Source organism: Erinaceus europaeus, chromosome 5 (genome assembly GCF_950295315.1).
Source record: "Erinaceus europaeus chromosome 5, mEriEur2.1, whole genome shotgun sequence".
Lineage (NCBI taxonomy): Eukaryota > Metazoa > Chordata > Mammalia > Eulipotyphla > Erinaceidae > Erinaceus > Erinaceus europaeus.
The window spans coordinates 122,990,319-123,014,658 of record NC_080166.1 but is presented as its reverse complement, the minus strand read 5'-3'; the positions used below and the strand labels follow the sequence as shown (position 1 = coordinate 123,014,658).

Here is a 24,340-nt window from a genome sequence, read left to right as displayed (position 1 = left end):
GAGCTGGGGACTTGCACATGTACAATTTCACCAATCCCAGAATAAAGCTCAGAGTTTTTTTCCATTAAAATACAGAGTGGAAGAAAGAAAGACGGAGACAGAGATAGAGAGAGCATAGTGCTAGAGCTTCCCTATTGCCAGACACCCCTTTCTAGTGCTGAGGTTCAAGTCCCACCACCACCACAAACCTTGTTCTAGGAGGTTCATTTTTAGCATATCCACATCTAAAGCCTATTTAATGTTATAGCACAATGACACTTTTAAAAACTTCATGAATGTACAACGAAACTCGGTGATAACATTTCATATTTCATGGGGGGGAGAAAATATTCACAAGCATAAATATTTTACAGATCCTGATGGCAATTATAGTCAATAATCCAGATAAGACAAATCAGTATTTCCAAAATTACTTGAGTAAAGACATTTTATTAGTAAAAAAACAAATGTGTAGAGCTTTGCACAACACTTGTCATTTAGAGACTGTGATACAAATTATTAGTTATTATTTTCTAAGTTTTATAGAATCAGCATAAACTGTAACAGCTGCGATCAAAACAGATGAAGCAAGCAGGTAGCAAATAAAAGATAAATTGCCAAGCATTATTTAAATAATTGGGTAAATGATTAGATGTTAAATTTACAAAATAACTTACCTAGTGTGTCACATTTCTCTCTAGCTCCACAAATGTCTTCCCTTAAAACAAAAGATTTTTGAAGCATTTTCAGAAACGAACAAAAATCATCTTTAACCACAAACTGACTTCTCAAACTCAGTATGTATTCCATCTGCACTAAAGGTAAAACCTCAAGCAATGCACCATTTGTGCAAATAAGCAACAGGTGCTATACAAGTGACCATGTATAACTGAAGTCCGACCAAATGCAAAGAAGAGTCTTCTAAGTGTGTATTTTCACCTCTAAGCCTTTCCATAAAAAGTATATATACTGTAATCTACTCTCTTCTTGATGTTTCAAAATCATTTTAAGCTCCAGCTACTCTTCTATGCTGCAAAACAATGTTCTCAGATAGCACCACACCAAATTATTACTATTTATTATTATTATGTATCATTTAGTCCTGATTACTCATTTTGACAGTTCTCTTGTCTTAAATTTTCCTTCTCAAATCTTTATGTCCTTCCTATTCTTAAATCTCTTATTTCCAACATCTATTGCTTACATGCTAACTATAATTCAGAGGAGAACCATGGGCTGGTGACAGATTACTATGTGTGAAATAAAGCCAATTCTGCTTCTATTTGGAAGAAAGGGACAAAATGTTGGCTATCTATGTTTTGGTTGAGGGAGCTAATGGTTACAGTACAGTTGTTGGCACATGGGTACAACTTCTCACCTTGTTACAATAGGTGTCTGCAAAACACTCTTACCCCTATCTTGGGTCCTTTTCCACCATCAAGCTCCAGGACCCCAAAGCCATCCCTCTCCCTAGTCTCCTTTCTCAGAATCCTTTGGTGCAATACACCAAACCAGTCCAAGTTTCACTTTGTTTTTCCTTTAAGTTGTTTCTTAAGTTCTGCCCAGGAGTGAGATCATCCCATATTCATCCTTATCTCACTTAGCATGATTCCTTCAAGCTCCAACCAAAATGAGGAGAAGAATGTGACACCTAACTAATGTTGAATACAGGCTTTTACTTCTGGGCTCTAGAAACTTTAGATTCTGAGTATGAATGACCAGGAAAAGATCGATTTCCTGTGGTTAACCAGCCAACCAAAAAACTTAAGATTTAGATAGCCTATTAAGATAAGGTTTGCTAAAACAAAGGTGTGAATTAATAGTGCAGTAGTGCTTGTCAAATGGGTAATTATTTTATAACAGAAGTCATCTTTCATATAAATAATAGATTTGAGAAAAACCCTAGCAGTAAGAGCATAATAATTAAGGCATTTGTAAAGCATTAGAATGAAGAACAGATTTAAAATAAATACAAGAAATCAAAAAGGTGGACAACCAAATAAATTCAAAAGTTCATCTCTGAATTAAACTTAGAAAGACTGAACACCAAATAAAAACTGACCGAAACCTGCTGTCAGTTCTCTAATTACATCAATTCCAATCTGTTCCCACATCCTCTTATTCTGTCACTAACGTAATAAGGAAATATTATGATTAGCTAAAGCTGTTACTTAGTCACTGGAGGGGCCAACTACTGCTTTATTCTAAAGGAATTCTTTCATCCAGTAGAATCTTTCATAATACAAGTTCTCCTAGAGCATTTCCCCTAATAGTGATTAAAAGAAGAAAAATTAAAGTAAGGGCCAGGGGATGGCACCACCAGATTAGCACACACATCAGCAGCAGCAAGGACTTGGGTCCAAGGCTCCTGCTCCCCTATAGGAGGGAAGTTCCACTAGTGGTGCTTCAAGTCTCTCTCTCTCTCTCTCTCTCTCTCTCCCCCCCCCCTTTTCCTCTCAACTTCTCTCTGTCTTATCAAATATAAAAGAAAGGGAAAAAATAATTAAAGTAATAAGAAGTGTCAGAGATCATTCAAGAGAGGCAGTAAGCCATTAGACTCGAAAGCATTGTTTCCAAAGCCGTACCTAGTGATCAGAATAGCCGTATCATGGTGTGAAGGGTGAGCGTCATCCAGAACATTCTGAGTTTGTTGCCATAAACAAAAGCTGCGTAGTGTGGTAGCTGCATTAAAACTGATGACTGGTCCTTCCTACACAGAGACACACACAAAAGAAGCAATTGGGTATTATGTCAAAATGTTCATCATCTCTTCCCTGCAAGCTGGTCAGTATCCACACAACGTGTCAAGCAGCACTTACATGGGTAAATGAAGGAGCACCATCTTTCCTTTCTACCTCAATTACATTCAGCAACACTTCAAATGTGATGAACAAAACTGCATCTAGCCTAACACACACACACACACACACACACACACACACACACACACACACACACACCACCCTGCCCTTTCTCTATCTTTAACCTCGGCACTGCTCAGCTCTGGCTTATATTGGTCCTAGGTATTGAACCTGGGACCTCAGAGCCTAATGCATGAGAGTCTTTTGCATTAATGTTATGCTGTCTCTCCAGCTCTTAGCCTAGCCTTCTCAAATCTCAATTCAAGATTTGGGATAAAGCAAAATATCTCTAAATATACCACATTTTAAGTCCTACAAGACTAGTATTATAAAAATGGATGTGGGAGTTGGGAGGTAGCACAGCAGGTTAAGCACAGGTGGCACAAAGCGCAAGGGCTGGCTTAAGGATCCCAGTTTGAGCCCCCAGCTCCCCACCTGCAGGGAAGTCGCTTCACAAGCAGTGAAGCAGGTCTGCAGGTGTCTATCTTTCTCTTCCCCTCTCTGTCTTCCCCTCCTCTCTCCATTTCTCTCTGTCCTATCCAACAATGACGACAACAATAATAACTACAAAAATAAAACAAGGGCAACAAAAGGGAATAAATATTTTTTTTTAATTTAAAAAATGGATGTAGGCTTTTTTTTTTCTTCCCTCCAGGGTTATTGCTGGGCTCGGTGCCTGCACCATGAATCCATCGCTTCTGGAGGCCATTTTCCCCTCCTTTTGTTGCCCTTGTTGTTGTAGCCTCATTGTGGTCATTATTATTGCCATTATTGATGTTGTTCATTGTTGGATAGGACAGAGAGAAATGGAGAGAGGAGGGGGAGACAGAGAGGGGGAGAGAAAGATAGACACCTGCAGACCTGCTTCACCGCTTGTGAAGCGATTCCCCTTCAGGTGGGGAGCTGGGGGCTCAAACCGGGATCCTTAAGCCGGTCCCTGTGTTTTGTTGCGCTTAACCCACTTGCGCCACCGCCCGACCCCCGGATGTAGGCTTTTAACCTGACATTGTCAGCTCATTAATTATTGCTACTTTCTCTGCTGTGCAGGCCACTTTCACATCACAATAGAAAAAGTAATTTCAAAAAAAAAAGTAATTTCACTTCTTTTCAAATCAAGTTTAACATAAATTTTTAAAGATCTCATTAAAAAAAGAGTTCTGTAGCCTGTATCTGCCCATTAAGAGCCTACTATAAATAGCATTACTACTCTTAGTCCTGCTACTTACCTGTTCACTGTGGATGACGACCAATTTTACAATGACTATGTTTATAAGATTTCCAATACTTGAGTCCTTGTAGATTGCTGCAACCTGCGAGGAGAAATGTAGGAGAAGATGCCTAAAATGAGTTACTTCTCCTCCAAAGCACATTAAAAACCAGTCCTGGAGCTGGAAAGAGAACTCGTCAGGTAAGGCACCTGAAATGCAAAGTGCATGGCCCAGGTTCAAGCCCCAGCACCATGTGGAAGATGCTATGGCGAAAGTGGGAGTTTTGGAGCTGGTGTCTCTTCCCACCCCTCATCTCTGTATCTGAATGAAAAAGTGTGGCCTGGAGCATTGAGATCATGCATGTGCACGAATCCCAGTTTCATCCATCAGTAGTTCTAGAGCATCGATTCTCTGATTTAGCTGCATGATGGAATTTTCTAGACAGTTTTTAAACACATTCTTTACCAATTAAATCAGAATCTCTAGAATGAATGTCCAGGCTTCACTATCTTTTTTAATGGCCTGCCACTAGGATTAGGGAGATAACTGCACAGGACTTGAATGCCTGAAGTCACAGGTTCGATCTCTGGCACTGTCATATGTCAGAGTTGAACAGTGTTCTTATCTCTCCCTTCTGCACTTCTCTCTCTCCTAAAATAAATAATAAAATAAACTTGGCTGGTACTGATGCTGGGGAAATGAACCATCTTGTATCCTCAGGATAAATTATACTTGGTTATAACCCAAGGTCCTTTTGATTTGCTAAGATTTTATTGGGGATTTTGTATCTGTCTCTGAGTCTTCGTCCATAGTTTTCTTCTTTTTTTAGATGTTATTATCTATGTTGGTATCAGAGTAGTATTAGTCTCATAAAAATGTGTTTGGGATATTCCCTCCTCCTCAGTTTTTGGGAATAGCTTGATTGATACATGTTAGATCTTCCATGGAAGTTTGGTAAACTCACTGCTCCTGGACTTGTATGTGGTTGGGACTGGGGGTGTCTTAGTTATTATTTCAATTTTTTTCTTTATATATTAACACCATTCCCACCACCAAAGGTCTGTGTCCCTCCCCCCAAACCCCTATAGTAGAGCTGAAAATCTACCCTTCTCCCCACCCTGAGTTTTTACTTTGGGGGCAATTCTTTTTTTTTTTTTTAGGATGGCTTGGCTGGCCGGTTTTCCTATTTCTTCCTGAATCAGTCATGGAAGTTTACAGCACTCTAAGAATGATTCCATTTCTAGTTCTCCACTTCTTCAAGACTGTCCAGTTTCTACTAGCATGTTTATATTCACAGATGTCTCATAATTATTGATATTTCAATGGTTTTGTTGCGAGTCTTTCATTTCTGATTCATCTGTCAGGGTTATCTCTCCTCCTTGTAAACCTAAGCCTAACTAAGTGCCTATCAAGTTTCTTCACCTTTTCAAAGAACCAGTCCTTGGTTTCAATGACGTTTGGTGTTGTCTTTATTTCTGCTCTGTTTTTTTTATTATATTCTTCCCTCTACTGGCTTTTGGTTTCATTTGTTCTTTTTCTAGCTCCTTTAAGAACACGCTTAGCATGTCTTAGGATTTTCTTAGTTCTTGATGTAAATCTATTTTTCTAAAAACTTTTAATACCACTTTTGCTGAATCACATGGGCCCTGACAGTATGTCTTCATTTGTGGCTGTCTTCAAGAATATAGTTCTCTTTTGATGTTTTCAGTAACCCAACAGTTATTCAACATCAGGTCACTTAGTTTCTATATATTTTAGATGGTTTCAGCTGCCTATGGGGGTTTGGTTTCTACTTCCATACTTTGAAATCACATTGCTATGATTTCAGTCTTCATAAATTTATGGAACTTACATTTTATACTCTAATATATGGGCTGTCCTTGAACATTTTTTCATGTGCACTTAGAAAAAAAAGCCTACTCCTCCTTTATTGACTAAAACATTTTGCATGTTTCAAACCCACCTGCTTTAAACATGGTTTATGGCACATTTTCCTTGTTATTTTTTCTATTTTAATTAATTAATTTATTTATATTTATTTTAATGAGAGAGAAATATAGAAAGACCAAAGCCCTGCTGAGCTCTGACTAATGGCGGTGCTAGGGATTGAAATTGGGACCTCAAAGCCTTAGGCATCAGTCTTTTGCATAAACATTGCACTGTCTCCTCAGCCCCTTGTTATTTTTTCGTTTAGATGATCTGTGCTTAGATGTGAATATGAAAACGTCCCAGTTATTATACTGCTCCCAATATCTCTCATTAGGTCTATTAATAACTGTTTTATATACTTTGATATTCCTTCGCATGGTACAAATATATAGAGAGCTGTCTTCTTAATGAGTTGGTGCGTAATCATTATATAAACTTAATTTTTGTCTCCTTTTACTTTTTTACCAATAGTAATAGATTTACTTCCCAGAAGTCAAAAGGCCTGCTCTCCCCTTGATAAATTATAGCTTTGAAAACCCCCCAGGAACTTAGTTATCTCAAGGAATGCTAAAAATATCTTCCAGAAAGTGATTACATGAACCAATATTTATATAAAATACAGATAGAAAATTTTTTTTTTTTAAATCACCAATTTGTTTTTAAATCTGCATGGAACTATTCCTATTCCAAAAAAACTCGGGAAAAACTACTCACATCAATTTACTCCTTTTATGCACTATTTTCAAAGCACTGATATCAAAGCTATCAGGCAGTGGCACAACTGGTTAAGTGCTTACATTACAGTGTGCAGTGATCCAGGTCCAAACCCCTGGTCCCCACCTGCAGGGGGAAAGCTTCTCAAGTGGTGAAGCAGGGCTGAAGGTATCTCTCTGTCTCTCTTCTCTATCTCTCTCTCCCCTCTCAATTTCTCTCTGTCGCTATCCAATAATAAGTCAAAATTTTAAAAAATGATCAAAGCAATATTCCATTTAACATGCTTCAAAATCTGTTACATTTTCAAAGTCTAGGATTTTCCTTCAGTATCTCTACATTCTCAACCCACCACTTTTATCATCTCCTTGAACCATTTATAATTGCAAAGTTTATCCCACATATAATTGATACAATTTCCTACATATCAACTGACATCCTCCAGGTCAATGTTCTCATTAAAATTCCTTCATAATGGGTATGAAACACCCACATACATAATTATACATCTTGATAATTACACATCAAGAAAATTACTACAGATTTGTAGTTGAAAAAGTCATAAGGACAAATTTCTATGTAAAGCTCTGTTGTCCTTTTAAAAATTCCAGTCAACAAAACACAAATCTGTACCAGTTTCAGAAAAATACTATGAATTGTCTCTATTAGATATCATTTCTATTATAATGCCATGCTTTCTTTTTTTTTAAGTATTATTTCAACCACCTATTCACTTATTACTTGTCTCTGTAACTATGAATTACCAGATACTATGTTTAGGAAATATGCCTTATATCTTTCTAGCACTATAATCATAGGATTTAAGATAAAATATAATATCTAAAGAAAATAACAGAGTCTTGGCATTTTTGCATTATAGTGAAATTAACTGAGAATTTCTAACAATGGCTAGTACAGGATGATTACTTAATGGACTATACACAATAGATCTGGGGACTCAGAAGGGGAAGGGGGGGCACTAAGGGGAGGTTGGGGACCTAAGTCCTTATGGTGAAATAAGATGATGGTGGTTTGGTGGAGGATGGATTATACTGATACCTGTCTTGATGATGATGGTTTGGTGAAGGATGGATTATACTGATACCTGTCTTGATGATGATGGTTTGGTGGAGGATGGATTATACTGATACCTGTCTTGATGATGATGGTTTGGTGGAGGATGGATTATACTGATACCTGTCTTGGGGAAATGTGGAACTGTACCCTTGTGGCAACAACAAGCATACAAGTCAATATTTCCTCAATAAATAAATATTAAAAATGAAACAATAAATAATAAAATGACAGCACTGGGGGAGAAAGAGGAGAGGAGTGCTTGAAAGAAACCAGTTTGAGGTAAAAGGGAAGTAACTGAAGAAATGTGACAGGATAAAAGAAATGTGTCTGACAAGGAAAGGGAATGTTTAAAAGATAAGTCTCTGGAAACTATGGAAAATATCTAAAAAGACAATGAAAAGTTCAGAGATATGTAAAGAGTGAAGAAAAAAAAGAAATCTGAGGCAAAAAGGAGGTGTTTAAGAAGAAAAGGAAGCTGTTGGAGATGAATTAGTGTCCGGAAAAAAATGTAGTGTGTGTGAAAAGTGAACTACTGGCAAGAGTGAATAGAAAAATGAAAGTCTGAGGAGAAAAAGAATGAGTCTGAGAAGAAAAGGGAAGTATTAAGATAAAAGGAGCAGTGTCAGAGAAAAAAATCTGAGAACATGGGAAGAGTGAAAAGAAAAATCTGAGGAGAAAAGACTTGTTCGAGTAAAAAGGGAAGCATCAGGTGAGCTTGCCTCCAACAGAATTTCTAGCTGAAATAAAAATTACAGTGTTTGTGAAGAAATACAATGTGTCTACAGTAATAGCGAACTGATTAGATATTAAAAAAGAAAGTGTAAGAAAACAAAACAAAAAGAAAAAAAAAGGAAATCTAAAAAGAAACTGTAGGAGGACCAGATGGTAGTGTACCGGGTTAAGAGCACATAGTACTGGGAGTCGGGCGGCAGCGCAGCGGGTTAAGCGCACGTGGCACAAAGCGCAAGGGCCAGCGTAAAGATACCGGTTCGAGCCCCTGGCTCCCCACCTGTAGGGGATCACTTCACAGGCGGTGAAACAGGTCTACTGGTGTCTCTCTTTCTCTCCCCCTCTCTGTCTTCCCCTCCTCTCTCCATTTCTCTCTGTCCTATCCAACAATAGCGACATCAATAACAACAACAATAATAACTACAGCAATAATAAAGAACAAGGGCAACAAAAGGGAAAATAAATAAATAAATAATTTTTTTTTAAAGAGCACATAGTACTAAGCACAAGGACCAACTCTAGGATCCCAGCTGGAGCCTCCAGCTCCCCCCCTGCAGGGGGGGTCACTTCACAAGCTGTGAAGCAGGTCTGCAGGTGTCTATCTCTCCCCCTCTCTATCTTCCCCTTCTCTCTCAATTTCTATCTTAACTAATAAAATGGAAAAAATGGCCACAGGAGCAGTGGATTCACAGAGCAGGTACCAAGTCCCAGCGATAACCCTGGAGGCAAAAAAATAAAGAGAAAAGAAAGGAGGAAGGAAGGAAGGAAAGAAGGAAGGAATGAAGGAAGGAAGGAAGGAAGGAAGGGAAGGAGGGAGGGAGGGAGGGAGGGAGGGAGGGAGGAAGGAAGGAAGGAAGGGAGGGAGGGAGGAAGGAAGGAAGCGAGAGAGGGAAGAGAGAAAGAAACTAGTGTTTGGGAAGAAAAGTTAATAATCTGAGGAATAGTGAATAGGTGAAAGTGAAAAGGAGAGTCTCAGAGGAAAGGGGAATGTCTGAGAAGAAACAAGCAGGGACTAAAGATAAAAGGGAACTTTCTGAGGAGAAAATAGTAAGGACAATGGAGAAAAGGAAGATTTCTAAAGACCTGAATCTAGAGAGAAATGAGAAGCATCCCAGTAGATACTTTCATAAAGGAAAAATGTCTGAGGAAAAACTGTGCTGGGAGAGACATTCTTGAGTTTGAATAGAAACTGCAGGATCAGAAATACAAAGTAACACGGAGACATTGGGATCTAAGAATACTGAAGATATGTTAAGAGTCTTGGGAAGAAAGGGAACATGTCTCAGAACAAAAGGGAAGAATCCAAACAGAAATTGTAATCTGAGGGGAAGAATTCTGGTTGAGGGCAGGGTTTCTTGATGAGGTAAAGCTACTTCTGAGGAAAAGATTATCTTTCTGAGGGCACTTGACTGATAAAAGTGTGTGAGGGGGAAATAATTATCTTTGAGTAGAAAAGTCTACATGGAGAAAAGTTTGTGAGGGACAAACTTTGTAATAAAGATTAAATGTGCAGACGGTCACAGGTTCACCCCATTCCTCCCCTCCTCTTTGTCTCTGCCTTTCTTTCTCAAGCTATAAATAAATCCTTTATAGAAAATTCTGTTCTGTGGATACTGGCACCATTATTGCTGGACAAAGATAATAATCAGATCAAGTACCCATAACTACTATGACTTCATGCCCCAAATTTGCTAACAAGGGTGTTGAAGTATTAGCCTATGCTTTTATTTCATAAACACATTGACAATTCAAAATACTCTCCCTTTGTCCTAATTTGATCTGGCAAATACTGCAGTAGTAAGGATATATGCCCTCCCCTCTATGCTAAAAAAAAAAAAAAAAAAAAAAAAAAAGAAAGAAAGAAAGAAAGAAAGGAAAGGAAAGAAGGAAAGAAAAAAGAAAGAAAGGTAAGAGTTCAAATTAAAAGGCTTGAGAGTACAATGGACAAGTCTCACCCTGGGAAAACCACCTGCCTGATCATGGTCTTTCCTCTGCCAGGTAAGTATGGGCCCCAAATGAAACTGATGGGGTCTATAGTCAACAATATTTATATACCTTTCCCATATCTGGGAGCTATTCTATTTCCTGATCCAACTTTCTAGCCCTTTTTCCAAACATGACATCATCTACCCTAGACAGTAACTTGGGTCCACCTGCATATCAGAGGTCAGGTTCAGAAAAAGAAAAGAAAAAGAAAAAAAACAGTAGTCATGGGCCTTTTGGAATATAACTAAAATAGGCCTACTAGCTATCTACAAAACGGAGACCCCCAAGTCTTCATCTGCAATATTCCAGTCTTTAGGTTCATGATTAATCAACAGTTTGTTTAGCTTTATATGTTAACTTTTTTTTTCAGCCATCAGGTTCCAGATGCTAACATGATGCCAACTGGACCTCCCTAGGCCGACAACCCCACCAATGTGTCCTGGAGCTCCGCTTCCCCAAAGCCCTGCCCCACTAGGGAAAGAGAGAGACAGGCTGGGAGTATGGATCGACCTGTCAACGCCTATGTTCAGCAGGGAAGCAATTACAGAAGCCAGACCCTCCACCTTCTGCACCCCATAATGACCCTGGGTCTATACTCCCAGAGGGTTAAAGAATAGGAAAGCTATCAGGGGATAGGATATGGAGTTCTGGTGGTGGGAACTGTGTGGAGTTGTACCCCTCTTATCCTATGGTTTTGTCAATGTTTCCTTTTTATAAATAAAAATAAAAATAAATAAAATAAAAAAATAAATGGCTTGTGAGATCTTACTAGACTCTTCCTGGCCACTAGGGGGCAGAAACTAGTTATGTGATGAAGTAAGGAATAATTCAAGCATTGTCTATGAAGTAGTTTTAGAAAGTTTTCAGTGTTTCAGAAAATGATCCATTGAAAATGACATGATTGAGACATTCATCTAAATCTCAATTAAACAATATTTTGGGCTTAAAATCTATATATAGTTTGATATATGAAAAATTATGTTTTAAAATAAACGTGAAAAACTGCCAACAGTGGGGATAGACAGTGACACACCTCGTAGAGTACACACATCGAGTGGGTCAAAGACCCAGTGGGTTCAAGCCCCAGTCCTCATCTGCAGAGAAAGAAGTTTCAGAAGCAGTGAAGCGGTGCTACAGATGTGTCTTTCTCCATCTCTATGACCCCCTTCTCAATTTATCTTCCTGTCTAAAATAAATTAGTAAATAAATTATGTAAAGGAAAAGAAATTTTAAAAAGCTGAACCACTTTAGGAAATGTAAAGAGATTGCTAGTTTTACTTACAATCGACATCAGTGTTAACACGTAGTGCTGCAAATTGTGACCATGATGATGGACCATTTTGGCATCAGCTGTAACCATGACTTCCACATATCTTGGATAGGATAGGAAACGCTTTTTCCTGGAATGTAACTGACTTCTTTCATCTTCTAATGAGACATTTCTCGCCAAGAGTCGTGAAACCGTTTCCCTCTTTAAATTAATATCTTCATCCATGTTGCTGTAGTTATGAAAAGGTAAAGTGATTTTCTTTACTTGACTTTCTAGGTGGGGCAGAGGAAAGGAAAGAAAAAAATATGAAGCCATTAAACTTGATGTGACCCAGAAAACCATACAAAATAGAGCAGCAAAATAAATAAATGAATAAATACACTTCTGTTCCCAGTGTAAAATAATGTAATGATAAAATAGAAGGTATTTTTAAATCTTTTACAGTACTAGTACTACCCATAATCATAAAACGTTCACATTTTTTCATTTAAAAAAAAAAGCATCATATTACAATAGCTGTAACTATTCAAAGCTTTTTTTGTTTTTGTTTTTGTTTTTGTTCTTTTTTTGTTACCAGAACACTGTTCAGCTTTGGGGGATTGAACCTGGGACTTCAGAGCCTCAGGTATGAGAGACCATTTGCATAACCATTATGCTATCTACCCTCCACCCAAAAGCTATTTCTTAACCACTGAGTATCAAATTAAAATAAATCAAGGACCTTGTGATTTTTCTCAGTAAGTAAAATGGATCTATAAGTCTCCAAAGAAATTTATTTATTTTATTTCTTTTCTTTTCTTGCCATCAAAGTTAGCACTGGGGTTTAGTACCTACAAAACTCCACCATACCCAGAAGCCATGTCTTTCCTTTTCCTTCTTTTTGAAAGAAGGTGATGCTGGGGCTTAAACCTGGGCCACAAGCATGGCCAAGGCACACACCCTTACCCAGTGAGCTAAGTCCGTAGCCCTAGGAACCTCTCCAAAAACCTTAGTAAGTGCCTATTTATTATTCAAAGTTCACTTGCCAATTCAGTTGCATCACTTTACTGCAGTGTTTGTCTATTCATAGTCCGTGGCCATATGCTAAAATAATGTTTTGCCCTTATTAATAACAAAAGTACTGTGAATCATAATAAATTCTGACCCAACCCAAACATCAAAAATAAACATTAGGCAACAATGATAATCTGCCCATTTGAATATAAAATATGGGGCCAGGCAGTGGCACACCTGGTTAAGTGCTCACATTACAGTGTGCAAGGACCCAGGTTCAAGCCCTTGGTCCCGACCTGCAGGGGGACAGCTTCATGAGTGGTGCACCACGGCTGCAAGTATCTCTCCATCTCTATCTCTCCCCTTCCTCTCAATTTCTATCTCTATCCAATAATAAATAAAAATTTTAAAAAGAATATAAGATACCTAAAATTTCTTTTTAAAAATATTTTATCTATTGATTATTGGATAGAGACAGAGAGATATTGAGAGGGGAGAGAAAACAGAGAGACACCTGCAGCCCTGCTTCACCATTTGTGAGGCTTTCCCCTGGCAGGTGAGGACCAGGGGCTTGAACCTGGGTCACTGCACACTATTATGTGAGTGATTAACCAGGTATATACCACCTCCTGGTCCCCCAAAAATTTCTTAGGTGTATATAATCCTTACAGCAACATTGAATATTTGGAAGCACAATAACACCATTTAAAGCTAATAATAATGTCTAAGAATACAAAGTGCGGGAAGTCAGGCTGTAGTGCAGCGGGCTAAGCGCAGGTGGCGCAAAGCACAAGGACCGGCATAAGGATCCCGGTTCGAACCCCGGCTCCCCACCTGCAGGGGAGTCGCTTCACAGGCGGTGAAGCAGGTCTGCAGGTGTCTGTCTTTCTCTCCTCCTCTCTGTCTTCCCCTCCCTCTCTCCATTTCTCTCTGTCCTATCCAACAACGACAACAACAATAATAACTACAACAATAAAACAACAAGGGCAACAAACGGGAATAAATAAATAAAATAAATATTAAAAAAGAAAGAAAAAAAGAATACAAAGTGCTAAAAATATCCATGCTGTATGATTTGTAATTGCTAAGCTATGTAGATAACAGAAGTGCCCGTCAATAGATGATTGCATAAAGTAGAGATATAAGGGTCTGGGTGGTAGTGCACATGAAACAATGTGCAAGGACCCAGGTTCAAGCCCCCGGCCCCCACCTACGGGGGAAAGCTTCACAAGTGGTGAAGCAGTGCTGCAGGTATCTCTCCCTTTCTCCCTCTCTCAATTTCTGGCTATCTCTATCCAATAAATAAATAACGGTAATAAAAGAAAATCTAAAAAGAAAAGAAGTGATATATATGTATATACATATATCAAGTAACATATATTATCTACAATGTTATATGAATTGTCAATGTTAGTAGAGATCTCAACCAGTATTATAGACTCATGATATACTGTTTATAAAACACTCCACAGTGCATTATTTCAGTAAAGCCCCATTTACAAGTAATGAATGTGCCAGAGATTATGACTTGCCTATGGCCAGCTAAGAAGAGCATCACATCTTTAGTCCACAATGCAGCCCTGAATCAGTCACTATTACAGTGCACATTTAACAAACAGACATATGAGTCAGGTTACATGAAGTTTCAACAGACACCAGCTGAGTAAGGAGCATAGCAAAGACATGAATTCAGATTTCCTTAATACCAGTGATCACACCCTCAATTATTATATCTGAATTCCCTACCTCATGACTCTACCAAAAGTCTTGTGTGGTAATGTGTGCAGAATGTTAAGAATTTAGTAACCAGAGTCATCATGGAAAATGCTTCCTCCTCGAAAACTAGAAGTGAGGTTAGCTATTCATCTTCCTGCAAATATGGAGCCTATCCACTCCTCTTCTCATTATAGCATCAGAGAAGTAAGCTACATTTGGGATCTGAAGACATGGAGCTCTACCTTATGTCGACCTGACACAGATCTAAGGTTGTCCTTTCATTCTAGTGACCCTGAGAGAAGAGAGCACTGGAAACTCACCCAACTAGTTCCTTTGGCTGTGTGAGCTGGCAGGACAGAGTACACAATGGGAAGTACTATAGAGTAGATACCCTTTCTTCTGCATTCTCAGGAAGACAACACATGGGCCCCAGCTAAAAGCTGATTAGCCCAGAATTCCTTTAACAAACAGAATCAAGGACTCTTGGATGGATCAGCAGCAGAAAACAGACACACTGGTTTCAATCCCCAGCAGCACCATAAACCAGAGTTAAAAGGGTGCTGTGGCCTCTCTCTTTCTCTCTCTCTGTCTCTCTCTCTCTCTCTCTCTCTCTCTCTCTCTCTCTCTCTCTCTCTCTCAAATAATAAAGTAAAATATCTTAAAAAGAAAATATACATATTCATTCATAAGTTCAAAAGCTTCAGATTGCATGACCATCTAAATTCTCACTATATTACTTTTGAAAAAATATTTAAGTATTCAATTAGTAAGTTCATTGGCATATAAAGATGTGAATGAACTGTCGCTTTTACTTCTTTAAACAAATTCAATCTTTTACATAACCATCTCCCCAGCCCTGATTAACTAATAGTTTAGATACAAAACTCAGATTTGTTGCTCTCCATAAATGATCTGTGTTAATTTTATTCCTTTCCTTTAACTTGTTGAGTAAACCTAAAAGAATACCAGGAGTCTTAAACATAATTGAGGACATCCTTAATATCCCTTATGTAGCCTGGTTTGTATTAAGCATTCCTTGCAATAAATCCTCATCTCCCTTGCTCTTTTCCCATACAATAAGGGGAAGACTGCAAACCAAATTCATCTATGCACAATGATGCAAAAATTTTAAAGAAAGCATTATAAACAAGAATACAGACTGTCACTTGAAAATAAATGAACTGAGTAAAGGAAAAAATATATATGATCAATCATCTTGGTATACGTTGAGCAAAAGTGCTGATAAAATTCTACATCCACTCAAAATAAAAATTCTAAATAAACTATGGATTAAACTGTTTACTGTTCAAAATCCTACATTAGCTCTGATGCTCAAGTTATAAGCATGGCTGTTAATACCACTTACACTGGTCTTACGTACTGCGTAAGATTCACCACGAACCTAACACAGCTTAAATTTCAGGTCTTTTCACAAAGCTCCTTTCAATGCCTTGGAAGGAATCCCAGAATTTTTACAATTGTAACTTTTCTATTATTTTTCATAACAGATAAGGCTGGGGGGATATAGCATAACGGTTATACAAAAGACTTTCATGCCTGAGGCTCTAAGGTCCCGGGTTCACTCTTCAGTGCCCCCACAAGCCAGAGGTTGTAAATGTATTTTCTCGCTAGGTCCCACTTCCTGGACCTTCCCACAGATACGTTAGCTAGACTCCCAGAAAAACTCCTCCCCTCCAACTCCCTTCCCTCATGTAACTGCACTATTCTGGAACCAACAATCCCCCCTGGTGTCTGCTTCCATCTGGAATTATTCTCACTCACTCTCCTTTCCCAGCTAATAGTTCCCACTCATTTGAGGGATAATGTGTTCTTTTCTTAAGTAAGCCCTCTCATATTTGCACTTCTGAGCAGGGTCTGTCTCCTGAGAAAACCACCCCAAATCATCTTCTGAATGAATCTCATCTTACACACCTGCCTGTTAACAGAAAAACTTATTTTGGAACCAACAATTCCTTTACCTACTTATGCAGAAGTCACTGCAGACATAACATAGCATTCGTTGCTGGAGGGGGGGGAGTAACCATTTACTTAAGGAAACATAAATACAGAACCTAAAAACTGATATCTGGAATACTATAGACACAGAACAGATTTTGAAACAATACAAGATAGTACACATTGTGTGCAAAATAAGCAACACAGTCCCTAAATTGCAAGCTATTATTGACAGAGATTCCAAAGGTGATACTTAAACTTATAAAATTACAAAGAGGGACATTAACCATAAAAGAAAGCACAAGCTGCTAATTACGAAAGAGCTTCATAGCAATTTTCAATAAAGCAAGTTTGTAATTAGTTATAATTAGTACACGAGCCATAGACTAATGACTCTGAATTTTTATTTCTATAAAGCACACCTTGCACTTAAGCATTTAAATGAACTCATCTTTACAGCAAAGTTTTTTTTCCCCCTTCCTAGCAGGCATCTCTCACTGTGAAGGAAATGCCCAGAGAGAAATTTCCTAAAGGCGCAGTAAGAGCATAGCACAGCAGAGGAAACACAGAGCCACACACAGACCCTTGAAGAGTGAGCTTGTGGAGTCACAAGGGGAGATGCAGTTAATTCTAGCAAGGAATGCTTACACTGTCATCAAGTAAAATCTCACAGAAATTCTAGTCTTAAGGACTAAAAATTTTACACAGGAGTGTCAACATAGAAAGTGATCCAAAGACAGAAATATCTTAGTTTGTAGCTGGGAAAACAGCACAGCCAAATAAGCACCAGACTTCATGCTTGATGTCCGTTCAATACATTGTTTGTAACATCATGGCTCCTCTTCCTCCTCCTCCTCATGGGAAACTCTTTCCCATATGTAACAAAATTAACGTTTAAAAAAGGAAGAAAATTCTTAGGAGAGGAAAAAGAGAAAAGTAGAAACACGGTGTATTTTAAAGACGAGTTAATATTCCATTGTGGGCAAGGGTGGATAGCATAATGGTTATGCCAAGAGACTCTCATGCCTGAGGCTCTAAAGTCCTAGGTTCAATCCCCCACACCACCATGAGCCAGAGCTGAGTGGTGCTTTAAACAAAAAAAAGGAGAGAGAAAGAGACTGAAAACTGGGAGACTAGTAAATAAAATTCAGCCACCAATATTTATATTTATTAAATTAGTCAACTAATTTTTCCTCACCTAAAAAGTTTTCAGTGTCTGTGCAACAAATCTAGTCATGCTTGCTGCTTTACTTATTTCTTTGCAAAAGGTACGTATATTCCCTTGGACAATGAATACTTCAGTGCCTCACTCCTTTCTAGTATCTCTGCAGGTACTTGTAGCTGTGAGGCATCTGATTCAGGAAGCCCTACTGGTTAGATTCACTTAATTAGCAAGTGGAGTAAATGCACTACTTACAGCCTACAAGAGATCGAAGTCAGAGAAGTTAAGTTCTCAAAACATACAGCAGAGGATTAATCTTTTGGTCACAAGATAGCTTCATGTTTTGATTCACTTTTCCCACCTTTAGCCTCTAAATATTAATTAAAAATTATCTTTAAAAAAAGTAACACTATCATGCCAGGTGAGCAATACTCCATGTGACACATAACAAATCTACTTTAAAATGTTCTCCCTAACTAGGGAAATCGCGGAACCTATTAGTATGCCCAACTTGCACGCCTGAGGCCCCAGAGGTCACAGGTCCTATCCTTGGCACCACTTCGTACCAGAGCTGAACGGTCATCTGGTCTCTCTCACTCGCCCATCTTCTCATTCTCCCTCTCTCTGATAATAAAGATTTCAATAAATAAAATGTTCTGTGGGGAGGGTAGGTAGAGAGTACATTTTGGTGAGATGGCACTGGAACTTGGAGTGGAAGGGTGTAGTGAGTGATACGCCAAGCAGGTGTAGAAGCCACACTTCTGGACTTTTATAATGTCACAAACCCAAGTTGAATCAAGAAAAAAAAATTTTAACTTTGTACGCCCAGTACCGTTGGAAGAGCCTCAAAAACATTTTGTCCTGGGAGTCGGGTGGTAGTGCAGTGGGTTAAGCGCAGGTGGCTCAAAGCGCAAGGACCACATAAGGACCTTGGTTTGAGCCCCCGGCTCCTCACCTGCAGGGGAGTCACTTCACAGGCGGTGAAGGAAGTCTACAGGTGTCTATCTTTCTCTCCACCTCTGTCTTCCCTCCTCTCCATTTCTCTCTGTCCTATCCAACAATGACACCATCAATAACAACAACAATAATAACTACAACAATAAAAAGAGGGCAACAAAAGGGAATAAGTAAGTAATTTTTTTTATCTTTAAAGAAAAACAAAAAAATTTAGTCCTGTTGGATCTACCTTTCTGTCTTCCTAGTCCTCATCTCTCCTTACTCCCCAGTCTCTTCACACATTAGAACTTTAAAGATGCAAATACTCTCTAATGTCTCTTGCCTGTACCCCTGTTCTAACCAGCTTTTATAGATGGAATAATTGACCAACTACTAACCACTCATCACAGGACCAAACTGTCCAAGTGCATTCCCTCTGCTCTCTCAGTCTGGCTTTCAGCAGAGTTCTAGAGTCAGACCCCAAACCCTCCAAACCTCAGTGTCTGTGTTTCCCTCTTTCCTAAAGAGATGGCCTGCTCTAACAATTTCCCACCTCCATCGTAAAGCCTTCTGCCACACTTTCCCCTCACTCCTTTGCCTCTTGACAACCTAGAAGTTTCCCAAGTGGGCACTGGGAAGTAATAAACTCACCCCTCAAAAATAATGGTCTCTGTAGGTCATCTTACCTACCTGATTAAGGCAAATCCCACATAGATTTGATATAGGCTTCAGTTTGGCAGTTGCTTTCCCTCCCCACTTTGTTGTTGTTGTTGTTATTTCTTTGTTTCTGACTTAGAATAATGTCTATGAATTCTTAAGAATGGAGATTAAATAGTTTTTTCCATTTTTATTAGCAATTTAATAATGGTTCAAAGTTCCTAAGATTGCTGGAGGATAGTTCTACCCTATTTACAAAAACTCCCTACCCAAAATAAAAATCACCATAGTTCTAGAAGAGTCTTAGAAACAATCATTGCACTACTGCCCAGCCCCCTATTTTGACATTCCTAATGGATTTTTGTTGGGTACTATGCCAGCTCCCCCTGGCTTCTGCTTAACCAAGCACCGGTATGCCTATATAGGGATTGGTTTGATCCCATTCAAAGCGGTCTATTTACATAAATCACTTTTACATTTACATAAAGCACCACACTCCCTCCAGGGCATTGGTGGTTTAGTGGTAGAATTCTCACCTGCTCCGCCCCCTCTCCTTGTCACACCCTGATCCTCTCCTTGTCACACCCTGATCTTCCACCAGTCACTTTTTGCTCCACCCTCTCTATGTCACATCCTGTTTCCACCCTACTTGGACAGTACAAAAACAGCTGCTCTTCTGATTAAAGACACTTGGAAATTGCTTTCCGGCTCCGAGGGTTCCAGAGTGTATCTCCTGCGAAGTTAGTGCGGCACGAGTCCTAGATCGGCTCCAGTTGAGTTCTCTCCAACCCAGAGAGCACTAGCTCAGGAAGAAGCACCCTCAGGCTATCCCGGCAGATTTTATTTCAAATGCACCTGATATTTACATGGCAGCCTAACATCAATAATATTGGATTTAGGAAAAATTATGCACTTTTGCATAGAAAAATATGGCATGACTTTTGTGACAGTCCAGCAGGATGTTTAGATTTTGTTATCAAATAAAATATGTATGGCAACAAGGCACATGGTAAATACTGATATTGTAAACAATTTAACTTAATTCACCAAGACTGAAGCCACAATGATTTGTGACACTTTAGGTTCACAGTGAATAAAAATCATCAATGGAAATAGGGGAGAAAAAACGTGTTTCCTTTCCTGCTAAGTCCACCTGCATAAAGAAATCTCCTAAATGTTTTGCCTTTTGGGTATGTAAGCTCCTGAAAAGATTTCTGAACAGTGTATGAACTGGGAAGGAAATAAGCCTCAACTAACATTTTGCTAATTACATTCTTTACTTTTTTTTAAATTTATTTATTTTCCCTTTTGTTGCCCTTGTTGTTGTTATTTAGATAGGACAGAGAGAAATAAAGAGAGGAGAGGAAGACAGAGGAGGGAGAGAAAGGCAGACACCTGCAGACCTACTTCACCGCCTGTGAAGCGACTCCCCTGCAGGTGGGGAACCGGGGGCTTGAACCGGGATCCTTCTGCCAGTCCTTGGTCTTTGCGCCACGTGTGCTTAACCCGCTGCACTACCGCTGGACTCCCCATTCTTTACTTTCTATGCGTCTCAACTTGAACCAGCAAAATGGTGATCAACAACTACTTGTTTAAGGTCGGCAAAAGAGCTCACCTGGATAGCGTACTCGCTTCCCATGTATGAGTCAGGTTCAAACCCAGCCCCCAGTTCACTGGGGAGATCTTAATGCTGTGGTGTCTTCCCCTTTCTTTCTGCTTCTTTCTCTCTTTCACATACTCTCTCTTTCTCTACCAAAAAAAAAAGAGTCAACCTGAGGTGGTGAAGCTTCCATAGAAAGATTACAAAGGCCATATAAGTGATTGACTTTAAGTCATAAAACATATGTGTGTCAAGTTGCCTCTTTTTCTGATACAATAAAGAACAGAAAAGAATAACTACTGCTGTTTCCTATTTTAGTGAATAAATGCTATGAGGGAAAAATGACAATGAATTAAAAGAAAAGTCCCATAGCAGTCTAGTTGGCTTTCATTTGTAACTCTTTAGCACAAAACATCATTTTCACAGGAGAGGCCAGCTTTTCTGAACCAGTTCCTCCTTAATAATAAACCCTGACTGACTGTGAATGCAGATCCCTGCACATCATTATGTGAAACATGTCCGCGTTCACAGTGTCTGTCTGGTGGGTTTCTTCTGAAGAAGCTAAGCAGTTCATTAAACAAGCTGCTCATGAATGATAGGCCAGAACAAGCGTGAGCTGCCTTCTCCAGGCTTCCATTGTGGAGCTGTACCCATATGTGTTTTCTTTGAAGCCATAAAAATGAAACCCTTATGGTCACAGTAAAAGCATAAGAAAGGCATCTATTATGTCAGTAGAGTTAAAACACGGCCTTGGACACAGTGAGAACCACTCCAGCACAGACAGCACTTTTCTAATAGCAAAGGTTAAGAAGTGCATTCCCAGGGGAAACCTTCAAAGGCCTACTTATCACTATGCCCCAGAACAGATGACATCACAGTGTTTACAACTGCAGGTTAGGGACACCTACATTCTCAAATAAATCCTTGCTAATCCCCCTTTTTTGTCTAGATTATATATTTCGATGATTACTGCAGGTGCTTTTCCCCACCAAATTATTGTGCCTTTCTGTGAAGAATAAAGTTTCATGTGTACATACGGGCATATGGACATAACCCTTTGTACATACAGCATGCATGCAACATACACTGTGCTGTGCAATGTGATAACACTTGATAGAAAGCTATTTGTCCTAGATTCTACCATTCTAAGTCACCAGTAATCTGAATGTTACAGAAAAACTGAAGCATACAGTTCTCTCATTTATTGCTGGAAGAATAGACTCGTGAAAGGTATTTTGAAAAGCAGGGAACGTGGACCAAAATACTCACAGCAAAAAATAAAATACACACACACACACACACACACACACAGACTCAGGTTCAAGCCCCTAGTCCCCATCTACAAGGAGGAAACCTCACAAGTAGTGAAGCAGGACTACAGATGTGTATCAGTCTCTCTTCCTTTCTATTTCCTCTTCCTCTCTCAATTTCTCTGTCTTTATCCAAAATTAATTAATACAATATTTTTTTTAAAAACTGAAGACAGTGTTTTTTGTCACTAAGGCTGAGATATGTATTAATTAGCTAAATTCTGCAGAGAAAAGTCATGCTAGCATGACTTTTTTTGTGTGTGGACAATTTGGTACAATCTATTTCAGTGAAATTGTCCACAGACATTAGATAATACCTACAGAATTCTCAGTCAAGTCCCCCTCCCATGATTTGTAATGTAGACTGGGGGTTAGGGAAGTACCTGAGCCAATCAGAGCACAGGATGTGCATGCCTGAGGTCACAGAGGCTGCAGGTTGCATTAAATTGGTGTAGACTTTCAAATTCAAGAAAAATGGGCAAATTCAAGAAAAACGGCCACTGTTTAAACCAAGTGCAATGTAACCAAGAAATTTCATTTCCTCATGTACCTGAAGTGTCACAAGGCTTGTGAGGCTGCAGAGCAGAGCTCTTCTTTAATTCCTGTCTGTATATGAGATGCGGCTTGCTGTAGTCATCATCTTCATGGTCACTCCCATCTGCCTTCATCACAGGTTCGAGGAAATACTCACCATCATGTGCTTTAAATGTGCCCATCTAAAAACAGAAGTTTTTTTGTCACAAAGAAAACGCTTGGTGTTCATCCCAAGAATGAGCACGCAGATGAAGACCATAGGATAAGAGGAATACAACTCCACACAGTTCCCACCATCAGAGTTCTGCATCCCACCCCTTCCATTAGAAGCTTCCCTATTCTTTATCCCTCTGGGAGCAGAGACCAAGAATCATTCCGGGGTGCAGAAGATGGAAGGTCTGGCTTCTGTAATTGCTTCTCCACTGAACATGAGAGTTAGCAGGTCAATCTGTACTCCCAACCTGTTTCTATCTTTCCCTAGTAAGGTAGGGTTTTGGAGAGGTGGGGTTCCAGGACACACTGGTGAGGTCTTCTGCCCAGCGAAGTCAGAATCTCTCATTAAATGCCATTGACTAAACATAAAGCTGCCTTTCCCTGGCTCACTCTCCTCTCCCCACTGTCAGGGATAAAGCTGAGGTGACAGACATTCCAGATATAAAAAATGTCATATGCAAAGGCCACAAAATGAGAAACTGTAAGGAATGTTCTAGAAGAAAGGTCAGTTTGTCCTGGTCTATGTAGTATCAGACTTAAAAATGTAAAGTAAAGGACTCTGAGGAAGGAAGGTAGGGAGAGGCTAGGGCAGGAGTGGGGGTCCATGATGGCAGAAAAGGACCCAAGTTGTGGGTAAGAGTGTTTTGCACACACCTATTATGGGGAGATGAGAAGGTGTACCCGTATGTCAACTGTACTGCAAACCATTAACCATTTCCCCTCCCATGATTTTTAATGTAGACTGGGGGTTAGGGAAGTACCTGAGCCAATCAGAGCACAGGACATGCATGCCTGAGGTCACAGAGGCTGCAGGTTGAATCTCTAGTAGCACCTGATACTAGAATTAAGCCATGCCACAGGCTCACTCAATAAGTAAATCCATATATGCATACAACTTGTGAGGGCTTTTTAAATCATTATATTGGGAGGATAACAGTTTACAGTACAGTTGTTAAGACAGCAGGCCAGGTAGGAATGGGAGAGGCATGGTGGCAACTGTTGGTGGTCTGTGTGTTTGAAGATGGGCTGGGAGGAAGGGGTGCGGGTCACACAGAGTATCAGAGAATACTGTAAGTTTCAGGTGAGGGGAATGGGTGGTGGTGTGCTTGGCTGAAAGCACATGTTACAATGTGCAAGGACCAGAATTTAAGCCCGTAGTCCCACCTGCAGGGGGAAAGCTTTGCAAGTGGTGAAGCAATGTTGCAGGTGACTCTGTGTCTGTCTGCCCCCCTCCCCCCTCCCTCTCAATTTCTGGTTGTTTCTATCCAATAAGCTTTTAAAAAGCTAACAAATAAAATTTACGTTTCATTTGATGAGGTCATTCTAACTATGAATCAAAATCCATTAAAATATTAGTAAGTTCACTAATAAAAAGCAATAGAGAAAAGACTCTAAACTTGTAAAAAGATATATGTGTGTACATATATGTGTATATGTATACATATGTGTGTATATACACACACACATATATATACATAAGTCGGGAGTAGGAGTATTTTATAGACACCTATCA

At 39.3% G+C, this 24,340-nt stretch overlaps 1 protein-coding gene and 1 long non-coding RNA gene across 5 annotated transcripts in view; one reads left to right on the top strand and one right to left on the bottom strand.

Annotated features, from left to right (window-relative positions):
• ADAMTS20 (ADAM metallopeptidase with thrombospondin type 1 motif 20) overlaps positions 1-24,340 on the bottom strand; it is a 139,839-nt gene that overhangs the window by 99,719 nt on the left and 15,780 nt on the right. For all 4 annotated transcript variants that reach the window (XR_009550014.1, XM_060191745.1, XM_060191746.1 and 1 more), the window contains exons 3-7: positions 22,631-22,796; positions 11,763-12,022; positions 4,067-4,150; positions 2,565-2,689; positions 657-697 (exon numbers count right to left, since the gene is read on the bottom strand). Coding sequence is in view for 3 of the 4 variants with exons in the window: in XM_060191745.1 (XP_060047728.1) it covers positions 657-697; positions 2,565-2,689; positions 4,067-4,150; positions 11,763-12,022; positions 22,631-22,796 (676 nt within the window). In the remaining variant the exon portion in view is untranslated. The remainder of the gene's footprint in view (positions 1-656; positions 698-2,564; positions 2,690-4,066; positions 4,151-11,762; positions 12,023-22,630; positions 22,797-24,340) is intronic.
• LOC132538653 (uncharacterized) overlaps positions 13,492-24,340 on the top strand; it is a 60,774-nt gene continuing 49,925 nt past the window's right edge. Inside the window, exon 1 of the long non-coding RNA XR_009550015.1 lies at positions 13,492-13,619. This is a non-coding gene — a long non-coding RNA (uncharacterized LOC132538653). The remainder of the gene's footprint in view (positions 13,620-24,340) is intronic.